This window comes from Phaenicophaeus curvirostris, chromosome 24 (assembly GCF_032191515.1).
Source record: "Phaenicophaeus curvirostris isolate KB17595 chromosome 24, BPBGC_Pcur_1.0, whole genome shotgun sequence".
Lineage (NCBI taxonomy): Eukaryota > Metazoa > Chordata > Aves > Cuculiformes > Cuculidae > Phaenicophaeus > Phaenicophaeus curvirostris.
Genome location: NC_091415.1, coordinates 552,205 through 570,659, shown reverse-complemented (window position 1 = coordinate 570,659; position 18,455 = coordinate 552,205). Strand labels below are relative to the sequence as shown.

At 58.9% G+C, this 18,455-nt stretch overlaps 1 protein-coding gene across 1 annotated transcript; it reads right to left on the bottom strand.

The window, feature by feature from the left end:
- Positions 1 to 2,935: 2,935 nt before the first annotated feature.
- On the bottom strand, positions 2,936 to 17,458 carry SLC16A1 (solute carrier family 16 member 1). The gene is made up of 5 exons (XM_069875660.1): positions 17,397 to 17,458; positions 9,458 to 9,715; positions 6,396 to 6,539; positions 4,713 to 5,576; positions 2,936 to 4,425 (listed from the first exon to the last, which is right to left on the bottom strand). Exons 2-5 carry the CDS (start codon positions 9,672 to 9,674, stop codon positions 4,148 to 4,150), a joined length of 1,503 nt encoding a protein of 500 aa, XP_069731761.1. The 5' UTR covers positions 9,675 to 9,715; positions 17,397 to 17,458; the 3' UTR covers positions 2,936 to 4,147.
- Positions 17,459 to 18,455: the final 997 nt, after the last annotated feature.

Genomic DNA, 18,455 nt, shown 5'->3' with positions numbered 1-18,455 from the left:
CACCAGCACAGCCCCTTCTCATGGTTAATAGCAATAATTAAATTCATATCAAGCCACAGAACAACATCACGGGGCAGCATGGCAACAACAGCCCCTGCCGGGAGGCTGGCAGCCCGAGAGGCATGAGCAGGTGATGCTCTGTGGCCCCAGGAGGCTCTGCTGATTTACAGCAGGGTTTATCAGCTCATCTGTGGGCATCCACGGAAATCAGCCTCATGACTCCCTCCTGCCAGGTCTGGTGGCACCCAGGGTGTCGAGGAGCCTCTCCTTCCTCCAGCACGCAGGGCGCTGGCTGCAGCTCTGGGCATGGACCTCCCATCCCCAGCAATCCTGGTGCTCGGGACGTGTCGGGTCCCATCGTGGGGCTGGTGCAGCCTCTTCCCACCGTGCAGTCACGGCACGTGGCGCAGATGGGACCAACCAGCCTTCTGCACAAACACCTCCTCTGCCCGGCTGGCCCGGAGCCGCCCCGAGCGCCTGTGGGCACCACGGCTGCCCCTGAGCAACACAAGGACGACACACTTTGCATGAAGCAGAGCAAAGGTCTCAGGTCTGCCCAGGGAAAAAGCTCGAGCAAAGTGCAGCAGGGATCGTCCTTGGTGGTGTTTGCAGTGAGCACGGTGCCTCCACCCTGTGCTCCCCTCACCCCGCCGCGCAGCCACCGAGCATCGCTCACCTCCCCTAATGGCTCCATGACACCAGCAAAGGGCTCTCATTAACAGGATATAACGTGCAGTGAAAACAATTGACGATCATCTTGTAGCGATTGATTATCTGTCTCCCCTAATGCAGCTCTGCTCATACGCTCCGAGGCCGTGGCGCTCCCTGCTCAGTCCCAGCCAGGCAGCAAAGATTGAGCCGTGGCCGCTGCCTGAGGAGAAAGAGGAAGAGGATGGAGGCTTCTCCAAGGGCTATGAGTTCCTCTGTGGGTTCCTCCTTCTCAGCTGCAAGCTTGAGGGGGTGGGTGATGCAGAAAAAGGCATCTCTGCAGCCCCAGCTCGCATCAAAGCCTCAGTAGAAGCAGCGATGGGCACAGCAGGGACCCCGCGCCCACTGTGCGACTGTGGCAGCCACCAGCGGCCACCCCATCGTGGTACGTGGGAACACGGGTTAGTCAGCATGGTGGCGTTGGGCTGGTGGTTGGACTGGATGACCTCGGAGATCTTTTCCAACCTTAGCGATTCTACAACTCTCCTTGCCCTGTCCCAGCCGGGGCACCCACTGCCTCGCTCCCAGCCCTCCCTCACCGCACGGCTGGGAACGCCGCGGCTGTTTGCAGAGCAGCAGCCCCGTGCACTCGGCTGGAGCTGCACACTCAGCAGAACCCAAATCTCCTGAAAAACCTGAATAAACTCAGCAGACGCAGCGGGAGCCGCGCAGGGACCCAGATCCCCTCCTCATGCTTGTCACATGAATGAGCTCTGTGGACGGGCTCCCCCCGCGCCAGGACGGGGATTGTGCCGCATTGTGGGGAGGATTAGGCTGTTCTGGGCAGCCAGGAGCTCTGGTGCGGTGCTGCCGACTCCCCGGGCCCCTCAAGGTACCAGGGGCAGCACAGCAGGAGATGCTCCAGCCCCACAGCAAGGAGCAGGGGGTCCAGGGCACCTGCAGGGTACAAGGCGCTGGGTTGGGGGTGCCCCAATGCCAGGGCAGAGGCAGCACCACCCAGCAGCCCCCTCCCACATACCCTAAAAGAAGGTAGCCCAGGGCCACCTGGTTCACCCACAGCAGCCACCTCGGTGGCCACCGGCCCTGGGCAGCAGTTCCCAGACAGCAACCGGAGCTACTGCCCGCTCCCCTGGGAGCTCCCCCCGGCCACTGTCGAATATTTCTGGCCAGCAACCTCAGATGTTTGAGAAAACAAACTGCATGGGAATTAGCGCCCAAGTATTTCCTCAATTCTGCATGCTATGAAGGGAATTTTATTTTGCTGCGCCAGGAGGAAGGGGGCCTGGCACAGGAAACCTGAGCAATAACGCAGGGGCTGGCTGCGCGGCAGCAGAGCCCAGCGGCGATGCCCGCTGCTCACCCGCTGGAGCCAGGGCACCCACAGCCCCTCGCAGGGCTCAGCGGCTCCCAGCCCGCAGTGGAGCCCACAGGGATGGACCCACAACCCCTCTTCTCACAGAACAGCAGCTCCACAAAGGCTAAAAGGGCTTGAGCATCCTCCACCACAGGGGGAGCGAGGGCTCCCACCAGTTACACCACATCCCAGTGTATTTTAGCTCCAGTTTTTGAGCAGATAAAAGCAAGGGGCGCAACTCTTGTTCTTCCCAGTATCACAGACGCCTTGTGACGCAACGCGGCACAGCTCTGCTCTTTTGAGCAGAGCCACAAAGGAGGAACAGGCAGAGACACAGCTCCTGCTCAGCCAGGCTGCTGCAGGGCAGGGTCCGTGCCCCATGGTGCTGCCAGCCCCACAGCAAGAGCCCCATGCTCTGTCCTTACAGGCCTGGCAGTTCTGTGACATCAAGTCTGAATCACTTTATAGCTTAATATGGGGCAGGAGCACTGCTCCTGAACACCCCCACACCCTCCTCTGTCCCTTGCACCTCCCCAGCAGCGAGGTAGCCCCACAGGAGGCTCCAGAGAGGGCACGGAGCCATCAGGGCTGGCACCCAGCTCCAGTCCCACAGCACAGGGGGGACAGGGCATCGAGGCCACCCCTAGAAAACAGCTCAGGGCTGACTGCCCAGATGGCCCCAGCCAGTCATGCCCAAGCACCAGGGAATGCGCTTTCCTTGGAGAATTTGCATGAAGGGCATCTCATCCTTACTCAATGAGGAGCAGCTTCCACATCCAACAGTGCTTGCTTAGTGGGTGGAAACCCAGGTGCTACCACAGCCCCACTCGCCTCTCCCCAGAGCTGACCCCGACACAGGTCACCTGGCACACAGAAGTGTGATTCTAGGAAAGAAGTTCAACATCTGATGGGTAAATTGTAAAAAACCAAACAAGTTTATTTGAAAAAAACTCAGCCTCTTACATTATTTCTGATCAACATTTACTAGAACTTGAGAGCCATTAACCTGCTCCACGTACGTTGAGATATTTTCCAGCACTAAAAAATAAAAAATAAATACGTACAAATTCTTTCCTCCCCCTTACATGATGTGAGTGGTTTGGCATCCGCCACCTTAAGGTCTCAGTTGAACAGAAGCAAGTAAAAGAGGTTTCTCTACAAGATAGAAGAGCAAAAGCAGAAGGCCTGTCTCAGGGATGTTCCATCTCCACCTGCCCCACCCCGGCACTCCTGTCCAAGGGGACCAACCGGGGCAGGGATGCTAGGGTGGAACCCACCCCACGGGAGGACCGAGAGCATCCCCCGACCCTCGCACCCGTTTCACATCATCCAGCATCTGGCTGAGAAGAGGCACTGAGGGGGCAGGGCTGGGGGGCACAGCAGGACCCCAGCCCACCCCACCGAGGGCTCGGCTGCGGGCACCGGGCACACCGGGACAGGCGACGCCGCCCAACCCGAACCGCGGCCGTCCCTCTCCAACCCGAATATCCCGTGAGAGCACAACTACAAAAGAGGGATTTTTAAAGAACTACAGTAGCTAAAGTGTTTTCAAAACATACCTAAAGACCACCTACAGCGCCAGGAGGCACCCGGCACAGGAGCCGGAGACCCCCCTGCCCCGTGCCGATCTCCCCCTCCACGGAGGGCCCGCAGTAAGAAGCGTGTGAAGCAGGATTCATCTGGGGCGGCCCTGAAGCCCATCGTGCTCCAACAAATCCAGTATCCTGCTTTTATGGCTTTTTAACAACAAAAACTTCCCCAAAACACACGCATACGTACACACCCCACCCCCACGAGCAGAATACAGAGCTAAAGCACAGTTTAGAGTTAAGGCTCATCCAGATTCGGCTAGGTACGAAGACTGTAAGGCACATGAGATTAGTACATTCATGATACTGTTAAAAAGCCAGACTATAAAAAGCCCCCCTGCCCCCCGACACGAGGATACTGCGCATGTAGCCCTGTTACCTTTGTTGAACACAGATGGAAAGACAGTTCAGAGCTGGTTAAAATGAACCCCTGGTTTAAACACTTCTCACAGCCGCCCAGCGCCAGCGGAGCATTGCCCGGCCGCCGCGCCAGGGCAGCAGCGCTTCCCGACACTCCGGGTTTGAGACCGGTCCCTCACATGTGGCTCTCCTCCTCTTTGACGCCGTCCTCTGCGCTCTTCTGAGGCGAGGGGGCCACATCGTTGTTCGCCTCTTTCTGCTTCTCTGCCTCATCCACGTTGGTCTCCTCCTCTTTCCCTTCCTTCCTCGCCTTCTCCTCCGCCTTCTGCTCCTTTGCCACCAGGCGGTAGTTGATGCCCATGCCGATGAAGAGGTAGATCCCAGAGACGATGAGGATGATCCCGCAGGCCCAGTACGTGTACTTGTAGTCACCGTACATGTCATTGAGTTTCCCTGAGGGACAGATTGGGGACAGCTTAGCAACACCCTCCCAGAAGGGCTCTAGATCATGGAGATGCTTCCAAGAGCAGCCCAAGCCCACCACCCTCAGCTTCAAGCCTCAATTCCTCCACCCCAGCTCCCTCACCCCAGGCCAGGGGCTCAGCCCCCACCTTCTCATCCATCCCCAGGTGCTGGGGGAGCCTCAGGGCTGGTTCTCCCCGACCCTCAGCCCTGCTGGGGTCTGAGCACGGCTTGGGGGACCCAGGCAGAGCATCCTAGCAAAGCACAGCACAGCCTACCTAGCAGAGGGGGTCCCAGCAGCACAGGGCAGCACTCCACAATGGTCACCAGGCCAACAGCGCTGGAGAAACGCTGTGCTCCCACCAGGTCCATCAGGGTCTCAAACAGGACTGAGCTCAGCCAGCCAAAGGCAAAGCCAAAGAAGCCAGCGTAAATGCAGAAGCCGGCGTAGGTGGTGGACATGGGAGCCAGGAGGTGGCACACCCCGTTGTAAATGACAGAGACAGCAAAGAAATACTGGACTCTGGGTCTGATCCACTTGGTGTTTGCCACCAGTCCCATGGAAGGTCTGGCCACCATGTCTACAAAGGCCAGGATGGAGAGCAGGAAGGCCGCAGACTCATTAGCAATCTTCTTGCTCTTCGCATAATTGCTGAGGAAAACCAAGGGAGTGAAGAGGCCAAAGAACATGATCACATTGCCCGAGAGATAGAGCAGGAAGCCCCGGTGCGTGAACAGCGACAGGTCCAAGAACTTGTTGATCGTCTGGAAAAGCGTGGTCTTCTCTTTCTTGGCCTTCCCACCCATGAGGTCTGTGCTGGTATCCCCGTCGTCCTTTTTCACCACCTTCCCCGCTTCTTGCAGCACCTCCTTGTTGGCCTCTTTCTTCAGCTGATCTGGTTTGGGGCCGATGGGCCGCATCAGGGATCCAGCAACACAGCAGTTCAGCAAGAGGCCGCCGAGGATGAGGAAGCTGCCACGCCAACCAAAGATGCCGAAGAAGAGCTGGTTGATCGGTGCCAGGGTGGAGAGGAAGACAGGGCTGCCGGCCATCGCCAGCCCATTGGCCAGGGGACGCTTCTTGAAGAAGTACTTGCCGATCATGGTTAAGGCTGGGTTCAAGTTAAAGGCGAGTCCAAGGCCTGGAGGAGAGAAGAAGGCTCAGAGTGAACCACCCCCACGAGCACCAGCTGGCTGGGACCAGGGGGAGGGGGTTTAGCTCTGGGGGTTTCACAGCTCTGGTTCAGTCGTGTCAGCTTCCCGACTGCACAAGCAGCACTTGCCCACAGCTGCTGACATGGGAGACGGGGCCAGGGCAGCAGCAAAGCCCAACACAGGAGTTTGGGAGCCAAAAGGGGGCAATTGCCCTGGCCTGTGGCAAGCAAGCCTACAGGAAAGCTGGGGGGGCTCTTGATCAGGGAGGGCAGGGATGGGGCAAGGGGGAAGGGTTTTAAGCTGAAGGAGGGGAAATTGAGATGAGATCTTAGGGAGAAATGTTTTGCTTTTAAGCTTGGGAGGCCCTGGCCCAGGCTGCCCAGAGCAGGGGTGGCTGCCCCATCCCTGGAGGGGTTCAAGGCCAGGCTGGATGGGGCTTGGAGCCCCTGATCCAGTGGGAGGTGTCCCTGCCCATGGCAGAGGGTGGGACTGGGTGGGCTTTGAGGTCCCTTCCAACCCAAACCGTTCCATGATTCTATGAAACCTTACATGGGCTGGTGGGGCACAACCATAACCCAAGGCAGGAAGGACCAGTGCTCTATTTTCAGTACCAAATCCTCACCCCGTGCACAGTTCCTCTGTTACCTTACTGAGGGCATCTCTTACTAGAAGACATAACAGCAATCAGGATTTATGCAAATTAATTTGGGGCATTCCATAGTAATTACTGGGTTTAGGTTGCTCCTCTGGCTGCCTCAGGAGAAGCCTGGTTGCCGCAGCCTTGCCAGGGCAAAGCCATCACTTACCCCCTACAACCCCCACGCAGAAGTAGAGCTCCTCCACGGTGTTGCAGAAGGATGCAGCGATCAGCCCACAGCCGGAGAGGCAGCCGCCCGCGATCATGATGGGCCGGCTGCCGTACTTGTTCACCAGGATGCTGCTGATGGGACCTGGGAAGGACAAACACCCAGAGATGAGTTACCTTTGCACGAGAGACAAGCCAGACGCAGGAGGTTTATTGCCACAGGCTTCCAGCTTTCACACAGTGACGCTTCACCCAGCGAGGGAACTGGGGCAAGGGGAAAGGACAGAAGGTCTGGAGAGATGGAGATAAGAGCAACATTTGCTTAGAGCACACGCCAGACCCCAGCCAAAGGAGTGAGCCTCCAGCCAGTGCCACTACACCACAGCTTCTGCTGCACACCAGAGGCTGTTTGTGGCTGTGATAAGCTGCGACTTCTCCAAGCAAGCTGCCTCCTGTGGGATAAAACAAGCTGCAGGCGCATCAGCCACCCCCAGGGACAGGAGTTTGGGACAGGGTGAAGCTCCGGGCTCCATGCAGGCTCTGCCTTGCCCACCACAGGTCAGGGTGGCAGCAAAGCAAGTGCTCAGCAACCACCACCTCCTGCAAGATGTTTCTGTTGGAGACCAAAGCTGTGAAGGAGCAGCTTTGATGGGCACAGGGTGCTTCTGTTTTCACTTCTACTCCTGTGATAGGAAGAGCCCAATTGCTTAGTGCCTGCCTTCTAAGTGCTTCATTATCAGGAGCTTTAATCCAAAGCAAACAGTGATTAGATACTGCAAAGCTTGCTCTACAGATACTAAAATGTATTTAAATAAACTGAACGAACACCCATTGAATATTAACAGAGCTCGCTTTGCCATTAACAGATAGCAACGTTGTCAACATGTTATTCATGGGTCCTCAGACGATACTTGACCTTTTTGCCCAGTTTAAACAAAGCCTGGAGAAGGCTACAGAAGCCCAGCTGCCACGGCGGCTGCCCCAAGCCCCCAGCATCCCGCTCCCCTCGTGGTGCCTACGTGCCAGCCCTGACCCGATGCCGCGGCCCTGGACACAGGAGACGCAGCACCCGGGGGCTGCCACATCACCCCAGGCCCCAAACGCTTCCCTACAGAGCGCTCAGCACTTTCCAAAACCTGGACCTTGAACTCTGCAAATGTGATGCCCCTGGACAGAGTCTAAAGGCAGACATTGGCCTTTCCTCCAGGAAACCCAGCAGGGAGCGGTGGCTCCAAGGGCAGCACCACAGACCCTGGTGGCAATCCCCATCCCAACCCCTTTTATGTTAATTAAAAGGGGAAAAGAATTCAGCCCCATTCCTACCTTACAGATTCACACAAAGCGTTGCTGACTAAACACCAGCTGATCTATTTTGATTATTCACGCTTTGGAAAAAAATGTAAGTAACAGAACCAGAGTCCTCCCTAATGCCAATCTGGAGCTGCAAAACGGGCATTTGAGATGCCAACATTCCTGTACCCTGACTGTGGCCACACACAGGCTGTGTCAGGGTACAGGACACACTGTTCCACCACCCCGGTCCTGCCTGGGACAGGAGCTGCCCCAGCTCTGTGTGATACCATCAGCACAGGGTGCTTTGCCAGAGCCTGAGCTATTTTTTGTGCCTCCAAGCAAGCGCACAGTTGCAGCAGGAAGGTGCTCCTAGGGATGGAGACCAGGGTGCCTACTGCAACCAGCCCAGCACAACTCACATCCAGCAGAGGCTGCCAGAGCCCTGGAGTGAGCAGGGTAGCTCCAGCATCCCTGCCACCAGCTTTCAGGCAAAGCAGCTCAAGCCTGGCAAGCTCTTGGGATTTAACAGTACCAGTTTAAGGGGAGCCAGAGAGGCAGTGTCAGCATGGGCAGAGGGGGACAAGGGGACAATTCCAGGGCTGGAGGAGGGAGTTCTCCAGCTGCCAGGCAGCTCCAGGCAGTGTTGCCCCCAGGGCACCCAGAGGAACCAGCTCAGAGCTGTTAGGAGGGGAGGAATGGCCCAGATTGAGTCTCATTAAGGCAGTTACACGGTTTACAAGCTTGTTATAGCATCGGAGCAGGGAAATGTGCTGGTCGCTTCGCTAGCTGAGCGAGGACAAAGCAGAGCCTGTTCCCCAAAGGAAAAGCCTCGTGCTCAGCCAGGCGCTGACGTCAGCTCCTTTCCATGCACAAATGCAAGGAGGACGCAGGCAGTTTGCCAGCTGGGATGGCAGCAGTACAAGCTCCGATTCGCCTCTGAAGTGGACACAACAGCCAGCTCCCAATAAGAGCTCCTTTCAGGCAAGTGCCCCAGTGCAAAGCTGTGTTTGCAGGCGAGACACCGCGGCTGGGAGACCAGCAAGGGCCAGGAGCGCATCACCCTGTGGGGAGCCTGCTCCTTGCTGGGTAAAGACAAGTGTGAGGCACGCAGCCTGGGGATTAACAGACTTCAAGAAGCAGTTTCTGAAGGGCGGGGGAAGGGAGCTGCTTCAGTTTAGGTAGTTTTGCTTTATTCTGCTCAAGTCTGTTTTCACTGCACCCTCGAATGGCACAAGCTGCCCACAGCACCACTCAGCATCAGCAAGGAGGAGCAGGCAGCGCCAGGTTCCAGTGCCCTCCAGAGCACTGCTGAGCAGAAATTGGGACAGACCCCGAGATACAGCCAGTTTGCTCAATTAAAAATGTAAAATTAAAAAAAATCCATGTCTTATCTAAAAGCAACCCTGTGAGCAGGACTCCTCCACGTGGTGCAGGCTCTCCCTGGCCTTCGGGCGCTGGAAGCAGCCACAGCGTTCGCCGTGCACCGTAACAAGGACAAGGGCAGAATTATCCAAGTCATAATTCCCCGGAAAGATTTTACTTACAGCTTTACAGAAGAGAACAGATTAACCTGGTTTTCACATTCTGGGCATTAAATAGAACTTTTTTGAGCAACCTCCTTCAAACAGACTTGCTCAGGGAAGTTTCGCTCCCACGTGAGAGAATTCCAACTTTGGTTCTGGTTGCTGCCACTACAGGAGGTGCGGATCAGAGCCAGCCGCATCCCATGGGATGCGCAAGCTCACACGCTGCTGTCTCAGGTCCACTTACCTCCTGCGTACATAACAGCCAGCATGATGGAGGAGATCCAGGAGACTTTGCTGCTGCTCGCACTGAAGATGACCTCGATCTCTTTGAAGAACACTGTGATGGATTTGGGGAAGGCGTAGGAGAACCCGATAGAGATGAAGGCTCCGATGACCACGGCCCATCCCCATCCTCCTTCAGGAGGGGTGTAGCCCACAGGGCCTCCGATGGCCGGCGGCATCTTGAACCGAGTTGGCAGTGACTCAGCGGGGGTTCAGAGATCTGCAAAGGATGAAGTATTGGCTCAGGTGAAAGGAGGAAACTGCATCCCTACTACCCAGCATGGGACAGCACCGGCGCCCCAGGAGAGCTGCTCTGAGCGATGAACACTCAGGGTTCAGCAGCACACAAGCCTCAAGGTTGTCCCAAAACGCACGTTCGGGTTGCAGCTGGCCTTCAAGATCCCTGGCCAGCAGGTATTTATAAGCAACACATTTAAGATACGACACTCTGACTCGAGCCGCAAAGGGCAGGCAGCATCCTTGCCAGCAGCAGCCAGGGTACCAGGAACATGGAGCAGGGCAGCAGCCAGTCTGCTCGGAGCTCGCCTGCCCAGGCAAAGTCCCAGCAGCCTCTCCAGGACCACGATCCCAGCTCTGCAAAACCTAAGGAAGCCCTGAGCCACCCAGAGCAGGAGCAGAACAGCCAGGTCATGAAATGCAGACCAAGCAGGGGAAATAAGTCCACAGGCAGAGCCAGGACACCCCCAAACAAAGAGCAGGCAGGAATCACAGCACCCTCACCAGCGCTGAAGGTCATGGGCTGTGGCTAAACCTAAGCCTGAGCAGTGAACGGGGAAGGCTCCCGTGTGCTGCCAGCACTGCCCAGCAGAGCACCCTGGCAAAGCCCAGCTCCTTGGGGGTTCAGCCCAGCAGGGTCCCCCCCCAGCCCAGCACAAGCAACCCCTAGGCATAAAAACAATGCACCTTAAAAACTCAAAGCCAGAAGGGCGTAGAAAAGAAAATCAATGGAAAAGCATCATCCAGGCTTGCTGAGGTGTGGGATCCCCTCGGAGAGGCCAATTCCAAGCAACTTGCAAAGCGGCAGGGTCAGGCTGCTCATGCCTCCCCCGCACTGCAGCTGCTGCACAGCTGGATCGCACCCCGGGCTGTGGCAAACGGGCTGTTTGAGGCGGCCAAGCACGGCACAAGCATCCCGGGGAGGAAACGCAACCAGCACAGCTGCTCACAAGCGTGGTTTACACTATTCAAAGCAGCAGGAATGGCTGCGCTTCCCAGAGCTCCCGTCTGCCCCGGTGGGTTTGAGAAGCCACTTTGACTCCCACAACAACCAGAGTCGCCTCATCAGCCAAGGGCAGGGGGACACCAGGCTCCTTCTCCGGAACCCACCCCTCGCTCTGCCACTGTCTGCTCTGCTGCTCAGGCTTCCACTTGAAGACAATGCCCCCTCCGAGCAGAAGAGCTCTCCCAGAGCTGCCCGGGTCTCCAGATGCGGCAGCAGCCCCGGAGCAGCGTGGCTCAGGGAGGTGCAGCCTCCTATTTATAGCACGCATCCATTTAGGCTCACAGTGAGATTACCATCTCACCCACAGCTGCTGACACGCCAGCATCTACCTGGCACGTCCCCGCGTGCCCTCAGCACACCACACGGAGCAGAGACACCAGCCTCGCTTCGGCTTGCTCCGTGTCACTCCGGTGCCATCCAAGGATCCAGGCATCCTGGTGGAAGCGCAGCCAGCGGCCCCGAGCTGCAGGGAGACCCCACTCCTACCTGACACCAAAGTCACTGGATACCGCACCGGGTTTGCCTGAGCCACCCGACACCAGGACGTGCTCAGGTGATGCCTCAGACCCACACGGGCACAAGGAAGCGAAGCACGGGAAGCTGGTTTCCGTAAGCTGCTAAGCCTGGTTTAGCCCGACCTCGCCTGCGATTTGCACTGGCGGGTATTTTCCTGCATCCTGGCCAGTGCGACACATGACCATCACAAGCAGATCCAAGCCACCCACTGCTCCAACAAAGGAATCATTTACAAGACGCTGTCCCGGGCACGTCCACGGCTGAACTCTGCCCAGGAGCCGGTTTCCCCTCTCAGACCCTTGGGGACCACAGCCCCGCAGTCCCTTTGACACCGTGTAGCCCATCCGATGCTGGGATGCCCAGCTGCAGCGTCCCCAGGGCTCCCACTGCATCCACAGGCACCAGCGAGCAGAGAGAAAGGTGCCATGCTCCACAGAGACCTCGTACCTCTCAGCAGGGGCAGCAGCCCACCCACCCGTCAGGCTCTTCTCTCTCTCTGAAAGCCACCGGGTTGTGCCTCACATCACTTTCCCACACAGGCTGCCCGCTGGAGTTTCCAGCCACCTCTTGCTTTGAGTCACACTGAGCTCTGTGTTCGGTGAGGTATAAAGCATCACTAACTACACTGATGTGCCCAAAACATTTTTGAAAGATGAGACTACCAGCTGCTGGCAAGAAAAACCACCAGCAAGGAGCACAGTCTCCTTGTGAGCACTAATTAAAACTAGCGGCAATAACAGCTATCAAAAGCAAAAGCCATGGGGAGCCCACGTGCTGGGGATTCTCCCCTTTTGCCCCTGACACACACTCATAGGTTTAGTTCTTCCACTGCTCCCGAGCTAAACTGCAGGGGCTTGGCTCATCTGTTTATTCTTTCCCTGTGAGCAGCTTTCCTCCTCCTGCAGCTGCCCAGGTGCCACCTCTATAAATATGGGGCTGCTGGCGGGTTAGACATGACCCCTCTTGCATTGCTGATGCACAGCGAAACACCCTGAACCAAGCAAGGCTTGAGACCACAAAGCAAGACTCCCAAAGCCTGACGCCAGAGGCTTTACAGGACGAGTTCTGCATGCCACAACATTTTTCCCTGACTCATTGAAAATCCTTATTAAGAAACACCAGTTTTCAAAAGCTCTTCCTTCAACCACATGAAGGCTTTGCGCCTATTTCCTCCTTGTCCTGACACAGCAGCAGTTCCAAAGAAGAGGCGGGGGGGGAAAGAAAGCACATACAAGGCATATAGTTCAACTGGAAAGCTTCCCTCCCCTTCGCAAAAAACACCCAGTACACAGTTGCGACATTTACAGCTCCATTTTGGAAGAGCCGCAACGCATAAGAGGTGTTTGGAAATCAAATCCACAGCTGCCAGGCAGCCAGCTACAGTTTGCCCTATTAGGGAATAAAATAAGCATATCTGCAGTAATTAAGACTGGTGAGACCAAGTAATGATGGCAAGTATCAAATCTGCTCCCCGTAAGCCTCCTGACTAACAGGCAGGAATGGGTAGCCTGCAGCAACCTACACAGCGACGGGGAGTGGGAATTGAGGCCTCTTGGCAAGGAGGGCTCTTATCACCTCAAAACAGACCCTGAAAACCCTAAAACCCTTCCCATCTCCGAGGTCCTACACACAAGCACAGTCCTCCCTGCTCCAGAGGGGCCAATAACAAAGATTAAGACTTTTACTTACATAATGTGGCAAATTGCTGCGCTTTTCAAGTCCCAGCCTGGCAGGACTCCAGAGCGGAAAGACAAGAGGCTCACATTTATCAAAGCACTGCAAGTGCCACAAAATATTTCTGGGGCAAACCTTTTATGAAAGCATCCTCGCTCCATTTTGGGGTCAGCAGAAGAGGGACAGCCTCCACCCAAGCAGGGACCACGCACTGTACACATCTGCTTCCCCACACATCCCTCCAGCTCAGGGCTCTCCTGCTCCAGGTGCCCACTCACCTGGCATTTGGCATCGCAAGAGCCTGCAAAACCCTTCCCACAGAGCAGGGCACTCGGAGCAGCTGGCAGAGCTGTATAGATCAGGCTGGAGAAGGGCAGACCCCCAGTCCCAGCTCCCACAGCTGGCTCCCGCAGGCAGGAGCTCACCCAGCACCTCCACACGCAGGAAAACCACGAGGCTCATCCCCAACACTGCCGCTCCCAGCCATCTGCTCCGAGCGCTCTCTCCCAGCTCCAGAGAAGGATTTGGCAACACTTGGAGCAGGACCTTGGTGGCAAAAAATTCTCCCGGCACACCCCTGCCACACAAGAGCCATTTGGGCTCCTCACACCATCAGCTGGACCTGGCCCCCAGCTGGCCAACAGCAACACCAAAACACCCAGGCACAAAGCCGACCCTTGGCGACAGCACCAGACCCTGCTCTGAGGGGGCTCCTGCCCAGCAGCCCTGGCAGAGGGGAGCCTGGCGAGTGCCCCTTCCCGCCAGCATCCAAAGAGCACAAAACATCTAACCTTCACCCAGCCTCCCAAAACCAGCTCACAGCGACGGGCTCTCCCAGTGCTCCGCACGCACTGGGGCAGCACAGGGTGTCAACATCCCTCCAGGACATTTCTCTGCAGCCCACGTGCTGGGATCTAGCAGACCCTGAGCACCCCATCTGGTCCTCAAAACCAAAGCGAGACCTCGTACCCACCGCTGGGGAAACGGAGGTGCTGGCAACCGCAAGCTTTTCACAGCCAATAATGCTTTACAGCTTCCAAATTGGCCTCTTTCTGGCCAGAAGCAAGATGAAATAGAGATTGTTATGAGCTAATGAGACGCTACTTTTGCCTGTTTTAAGCGGGTTTATAGCATTAAGTGCGGGGCTGTAATTCCAGCGGGTGCCCACAGCCGGGGTTTAACCTGGCGCACATGGTCTACGTGACTGCCCGGCGCTCACGAGGGCTCCTCACCAAGACAATGGGCGATTGAGGTCCCGCTCAGCGCTGCGCTGGCTCGTGGGGTGAGGTGAGGTCAGCGAGACGGGCAGGCTCTGCTCGAGGCCAGCAGCTCGCACGGGCGAGCTCAGGGGTTTTGCCAGCAGCAGCTCACCGGGACAGCCAGCGCACCTCAGCCGTGCCGCTGTCTGCCAGCCCAGCGAGCCAACCTGGGCACGCAGACAGGCAGACGCCACAGGGCACGGCGGCTGCCCCGCTGCTCCCAGCTGCACCCTCTGCCCGCGCGAGCCCCAGCCTGCAGAGGCACCGAGCACCCACTCACCCCGCGGGCACCCGGCGCTCCCAAGCCGGCACCCACAGCTCCCTCGGCCGCTCGAGGACGGCTCCCAGCGCAGCAGCCACGGCACGCAGGCTGCGAGCTGCCTTGAAGTGGGATGTTGGGATGGTTTGCCAGGAGCTTTAGGGGGAACGACCAATCGAACAGAAGGACTGGCAGCTATTTCTGCCTCCCAGATAGGTCCCATCTTGGACTGCTGTGCCCAGTTCTTAGCACCAGTGATGGATGAGCAAGGACCGAGCAACTTACTGGTACAAAGAAGTGTGAAGTCAAGCCTAAGCAAGTCATCAACAAGAGACCAAGGCAAAAAGCCTGGCTTATTCCTCTACTGGAGTCCAGCCAAAGCTCTCCCAGAGTCCCCCAACCCAAAACCCCGCAGGCAGAGCCAGAGGGGTGTGCAGGCAGGTTACATTATGCCATGCAGCTCTTTGGACATCCTCTGGGCTCACACTGGCTTCAGTCCCAGAGCTGGTGCAGCACCCAGAGCCGCTCTGTAATCAGCTGCTGCCACTTCAAACCAGGTAGCTGCAGCCTTGTGGGGAGCAGGTTTGAGGGACTCACCCAAGAGCACCACAAGGTGCCATCCCTCCAGCCCAGAGGTGCAAAACCACTGGTAGGCGATGGCCCCAGACTCAGCTCGTGCCCCCATCCCTCAGGAAGGGCTTCCCACAGCCTCGGTGTCCCCAGCCTGCAGAGCCCCCCGGGCTCAGGAGGGGACAGGGACTCTCAGCCCCTCTGTGGGGTTCAGTGCCAGCAGAGCCGTGCTCTGCCAGGGAGCAGAAACGATCCTCCTTGCACCAGCGCTGCTCAGGAACACCCTGTTCCCTCGAGGAAATCCTCAGAATGAGAAAAATGTGGTCCCGGATAGCACTGGCATTCTTTCATCAGACACCTGCACCGCAGCCAGGGGCAGGAGCTGCAAAACCAGGGACCCAGAGCCACCACAGAGCTCTACTGCCACCCTCCTCCCCCAGAGCACAGGTCCGAGCTGTCCCTGTCCCCAGCCACCACCAGGAAAGCCCCAGACCAGGGCCAGGAAGGGGGGTGGAGGCAGAGAAGCCCACCCAGCAGCGCCCAGGTGCCAGGAATCACCTGTAACCCCACACGAAACGCCTTTGGCTGCAGCACAGCCACACAGCAGCGGCTCCAAGGACACGTTTGCACTGAGTCATGCAGGCACCGCTGGCGAGAGGCTCCCACTTTCCCCAGGCTGATTGCACAGAAGGAAAAAGGAAAAGCCGTAAAAGTGCAACAATGAGATGGGAGCCGCGGCTCCTAATGGGATGCACCTCGCCCCCCTCAGCCTACGTGCAGCTTTCCAGCTCCTCATCAAGGATACGTGAAATAATTGCGTGCATCACTGGGTATTTTCCACCTTCGCTGCCAGATAAATCAGGCCAATTGTGGGAGGCAGGAGCCAACAAAGCCCACGGGCCCATTCGCACCCCCGGGAGCTCCTGGGAGGGGAGGATGCTTCGCACCTTCCCCGGGCCGGCACACGGCCACTCCCGTGGCTCTGGGCCAGGGAGCTTTGCAGCACATCAGCAGAGTATTGTTGGTAATTAAAAGATGCACCACCCCAGGGATTAACCTGAGAAAGCCCCTCAGCCCCAAATCCCTGCTCCGGGGGTTTCTGCCGGCCGGGAGCGGGGCTCTCCCCGCCCCACTCCTCGGTGGCTTCTTCCCTCGCAGACACAGCCAGAAAAGCTCAAAGCCACCAGGCAGCACTAAATTACCCCCCTTAGCATGAAAATGGGATGCCTGCGTGCCGCAAAAAGGCTTAAGGCTCGCCGAAGAGCACAAAACCCGCACGAGCGGCTTTTTCTCGTGATGCAACTAAGAAAAAAAACAAAACCCAACCTTTTGTCGTCAGAAGAACCTTAAAGGTGCAAGAACACCGGGAACGGTCGCACCGAGAGCCCTGGCAGAGCGAGGAGGACACAGCGGCCACCGCGGCTACGAGGTGGCCACCGGCTCCTGTCCTCAGGGCAAGCTCCAAGCGCCTCGCTCCCCGCCCCGGGATGGATTTGCAGACCCCCTGCCCGAGCCAGGACCCCCTTTAGCCCCCCAGCCAGAGCATCTCCAGGAGAGCAAACAGCCCCCCAAGCACCCACCGCCAACAACAGCCCTGGGGGTGGGGGGAGCCCCTCAACCCCCCCGGCCGAGGACCACGCAGCGCAGCCCCCTGCGAAAACGCACGGGAAAAGGCTCCTCGGGGGACGCCGGCCGGGTCCCCCAGCACCCCCACCCCCCCCAAACGGGACCCCCAAGCAGCCGGTCACATCGCCGGGAGGGCTGCAGCCCCTCGCCCACGCCAGCGGCTTCCAAACGCGGCTACCGAGGGGCACGGGAGGGCTAGTGCGAGCATCCCGATGGGGTGCAGCCCCTCGCGCCCCAGCAGCGCTCGCACAACCCGGGGGGAGGACCGGGAGACCCCCCGCTCCCTCCCCCTCACCGCGGGCTTCCCGACCCCCCATTCCCTGCCCTTACCGGGTGCCCCCGCTACCGGGGGCCCCTCTACGGCCCCCAAAAGAGCCCAGCCGGGAACGGGACTCACGGGGGGGGGACAGGGACCCCGGCCCCCCGTCCCCAGCCGCCCGGGACCCCCAGATTCCGCCCCCAGCCAGAGGGGGCACCGGGACAAGGGCCCCCCCTCCACACACCGACATGCAGAAACACCATCGCTGCGGGACCCTCACCCACGCGGAGCAACCAAACACCCCCCGGACCCGGTCACCCCGAGTGGGGGGACCCCCCCACCTCCCTCCCCAAGCCGGGACCCCTCTCCCGGCCCGGGCCCCTCGGAACCGGAGGGACCCCCGGAGCTGCAGGGACCACCCCCTCCCGGCCGGGGACCCTCGAGGCCGCGGGGACCCTCCGGCCGGTGCCGCCACGTGGCCGGTCCGGTCCGTACCTGCGCGTGCCGCCGCCGGCCGAGCGCCGCCGCCCCCGCCCCCGCCGCTATAAGGGGGGCGGAGGGGGCGTGGCCTGCGCGTTAAGCCCCGCCCACCGCGCCTGGCCCCGCCCACCGCGGCGCTATTGTCCTCGGAGGGGGCGTGGCCTGGTCACCGCTCAGGCCCCGCCCACCTCTCAGGCCCCGCCCCCCCGCCCGCCACGTGCGCACCGCCCCCCGGCCCCGCCGAGCCGTGAGCCCCGGCACGTACCGACCCCGGGGCTGGGGCTGCTCCGGCCCCGCTGGGCACGGGACCGAGGCGGGGTTTGAGCTGGAAGGGTCCAAAGCCCATCCAGCTGCACCCCGTGCCCTGGGCAGGGACACCTCCCGCTGGATCAGGGGCTCCAAGCCCCATCCAGCCTGGCCTTGGACCCCTCCAGGGATGGGGCAGCCACCCCTGCTCTGGGCAGCCTGGGCCAGGGCCTCCCCACCCTCACAGCAAAACATTTTTCCCTAAGATCTCACCTCAATCTCCCCGCTTTCAGGTTAAAATCACTCCCTCCCCTGCTCTCCCTGCCCTCCCTGATCCAGAGCCTCTCCCCAGCTTTCCTGGAGCCCCTTTCAGCACTGGAAGCTGCTCTAAGATCTCCCTGCAGCCTCCTCCTCTCCAGGCTGAACAGCCCCAACTCTCTCAGCCTGGCCTCAGAGCAGAGGGGCTCCAGCCCTTGGATCATCTCCGTGGCCTCCTCTGGGCCCGTTCCAACAGCTCCACGTCTTTCCTGTTTGCAGATTCCAGAGCTGGACCCGGGGCTCCAGGAGGGGTCTCACCAGAGCGGAGCAGAGGGGCACAACCCCCTCCCTCCGTCCTGCCCACGCTGCTCTGGGTGCAGCCCGGGACAGGGCTCCCTTCTGGGAATTGTACCATGCGAGTGGCTCAGCACAGGGGTGCAGGGGTCCCCCTGGGTGTCCAGTGCCTCCGCCCTCCCGCAGGAGAACTCCCAAACGCTGGGAAGTGTCTTTATTAAAAACCACCAGCTCTTGCCGGACTGCAGTGTTTTACCTGTTCACCACCGATTTCCG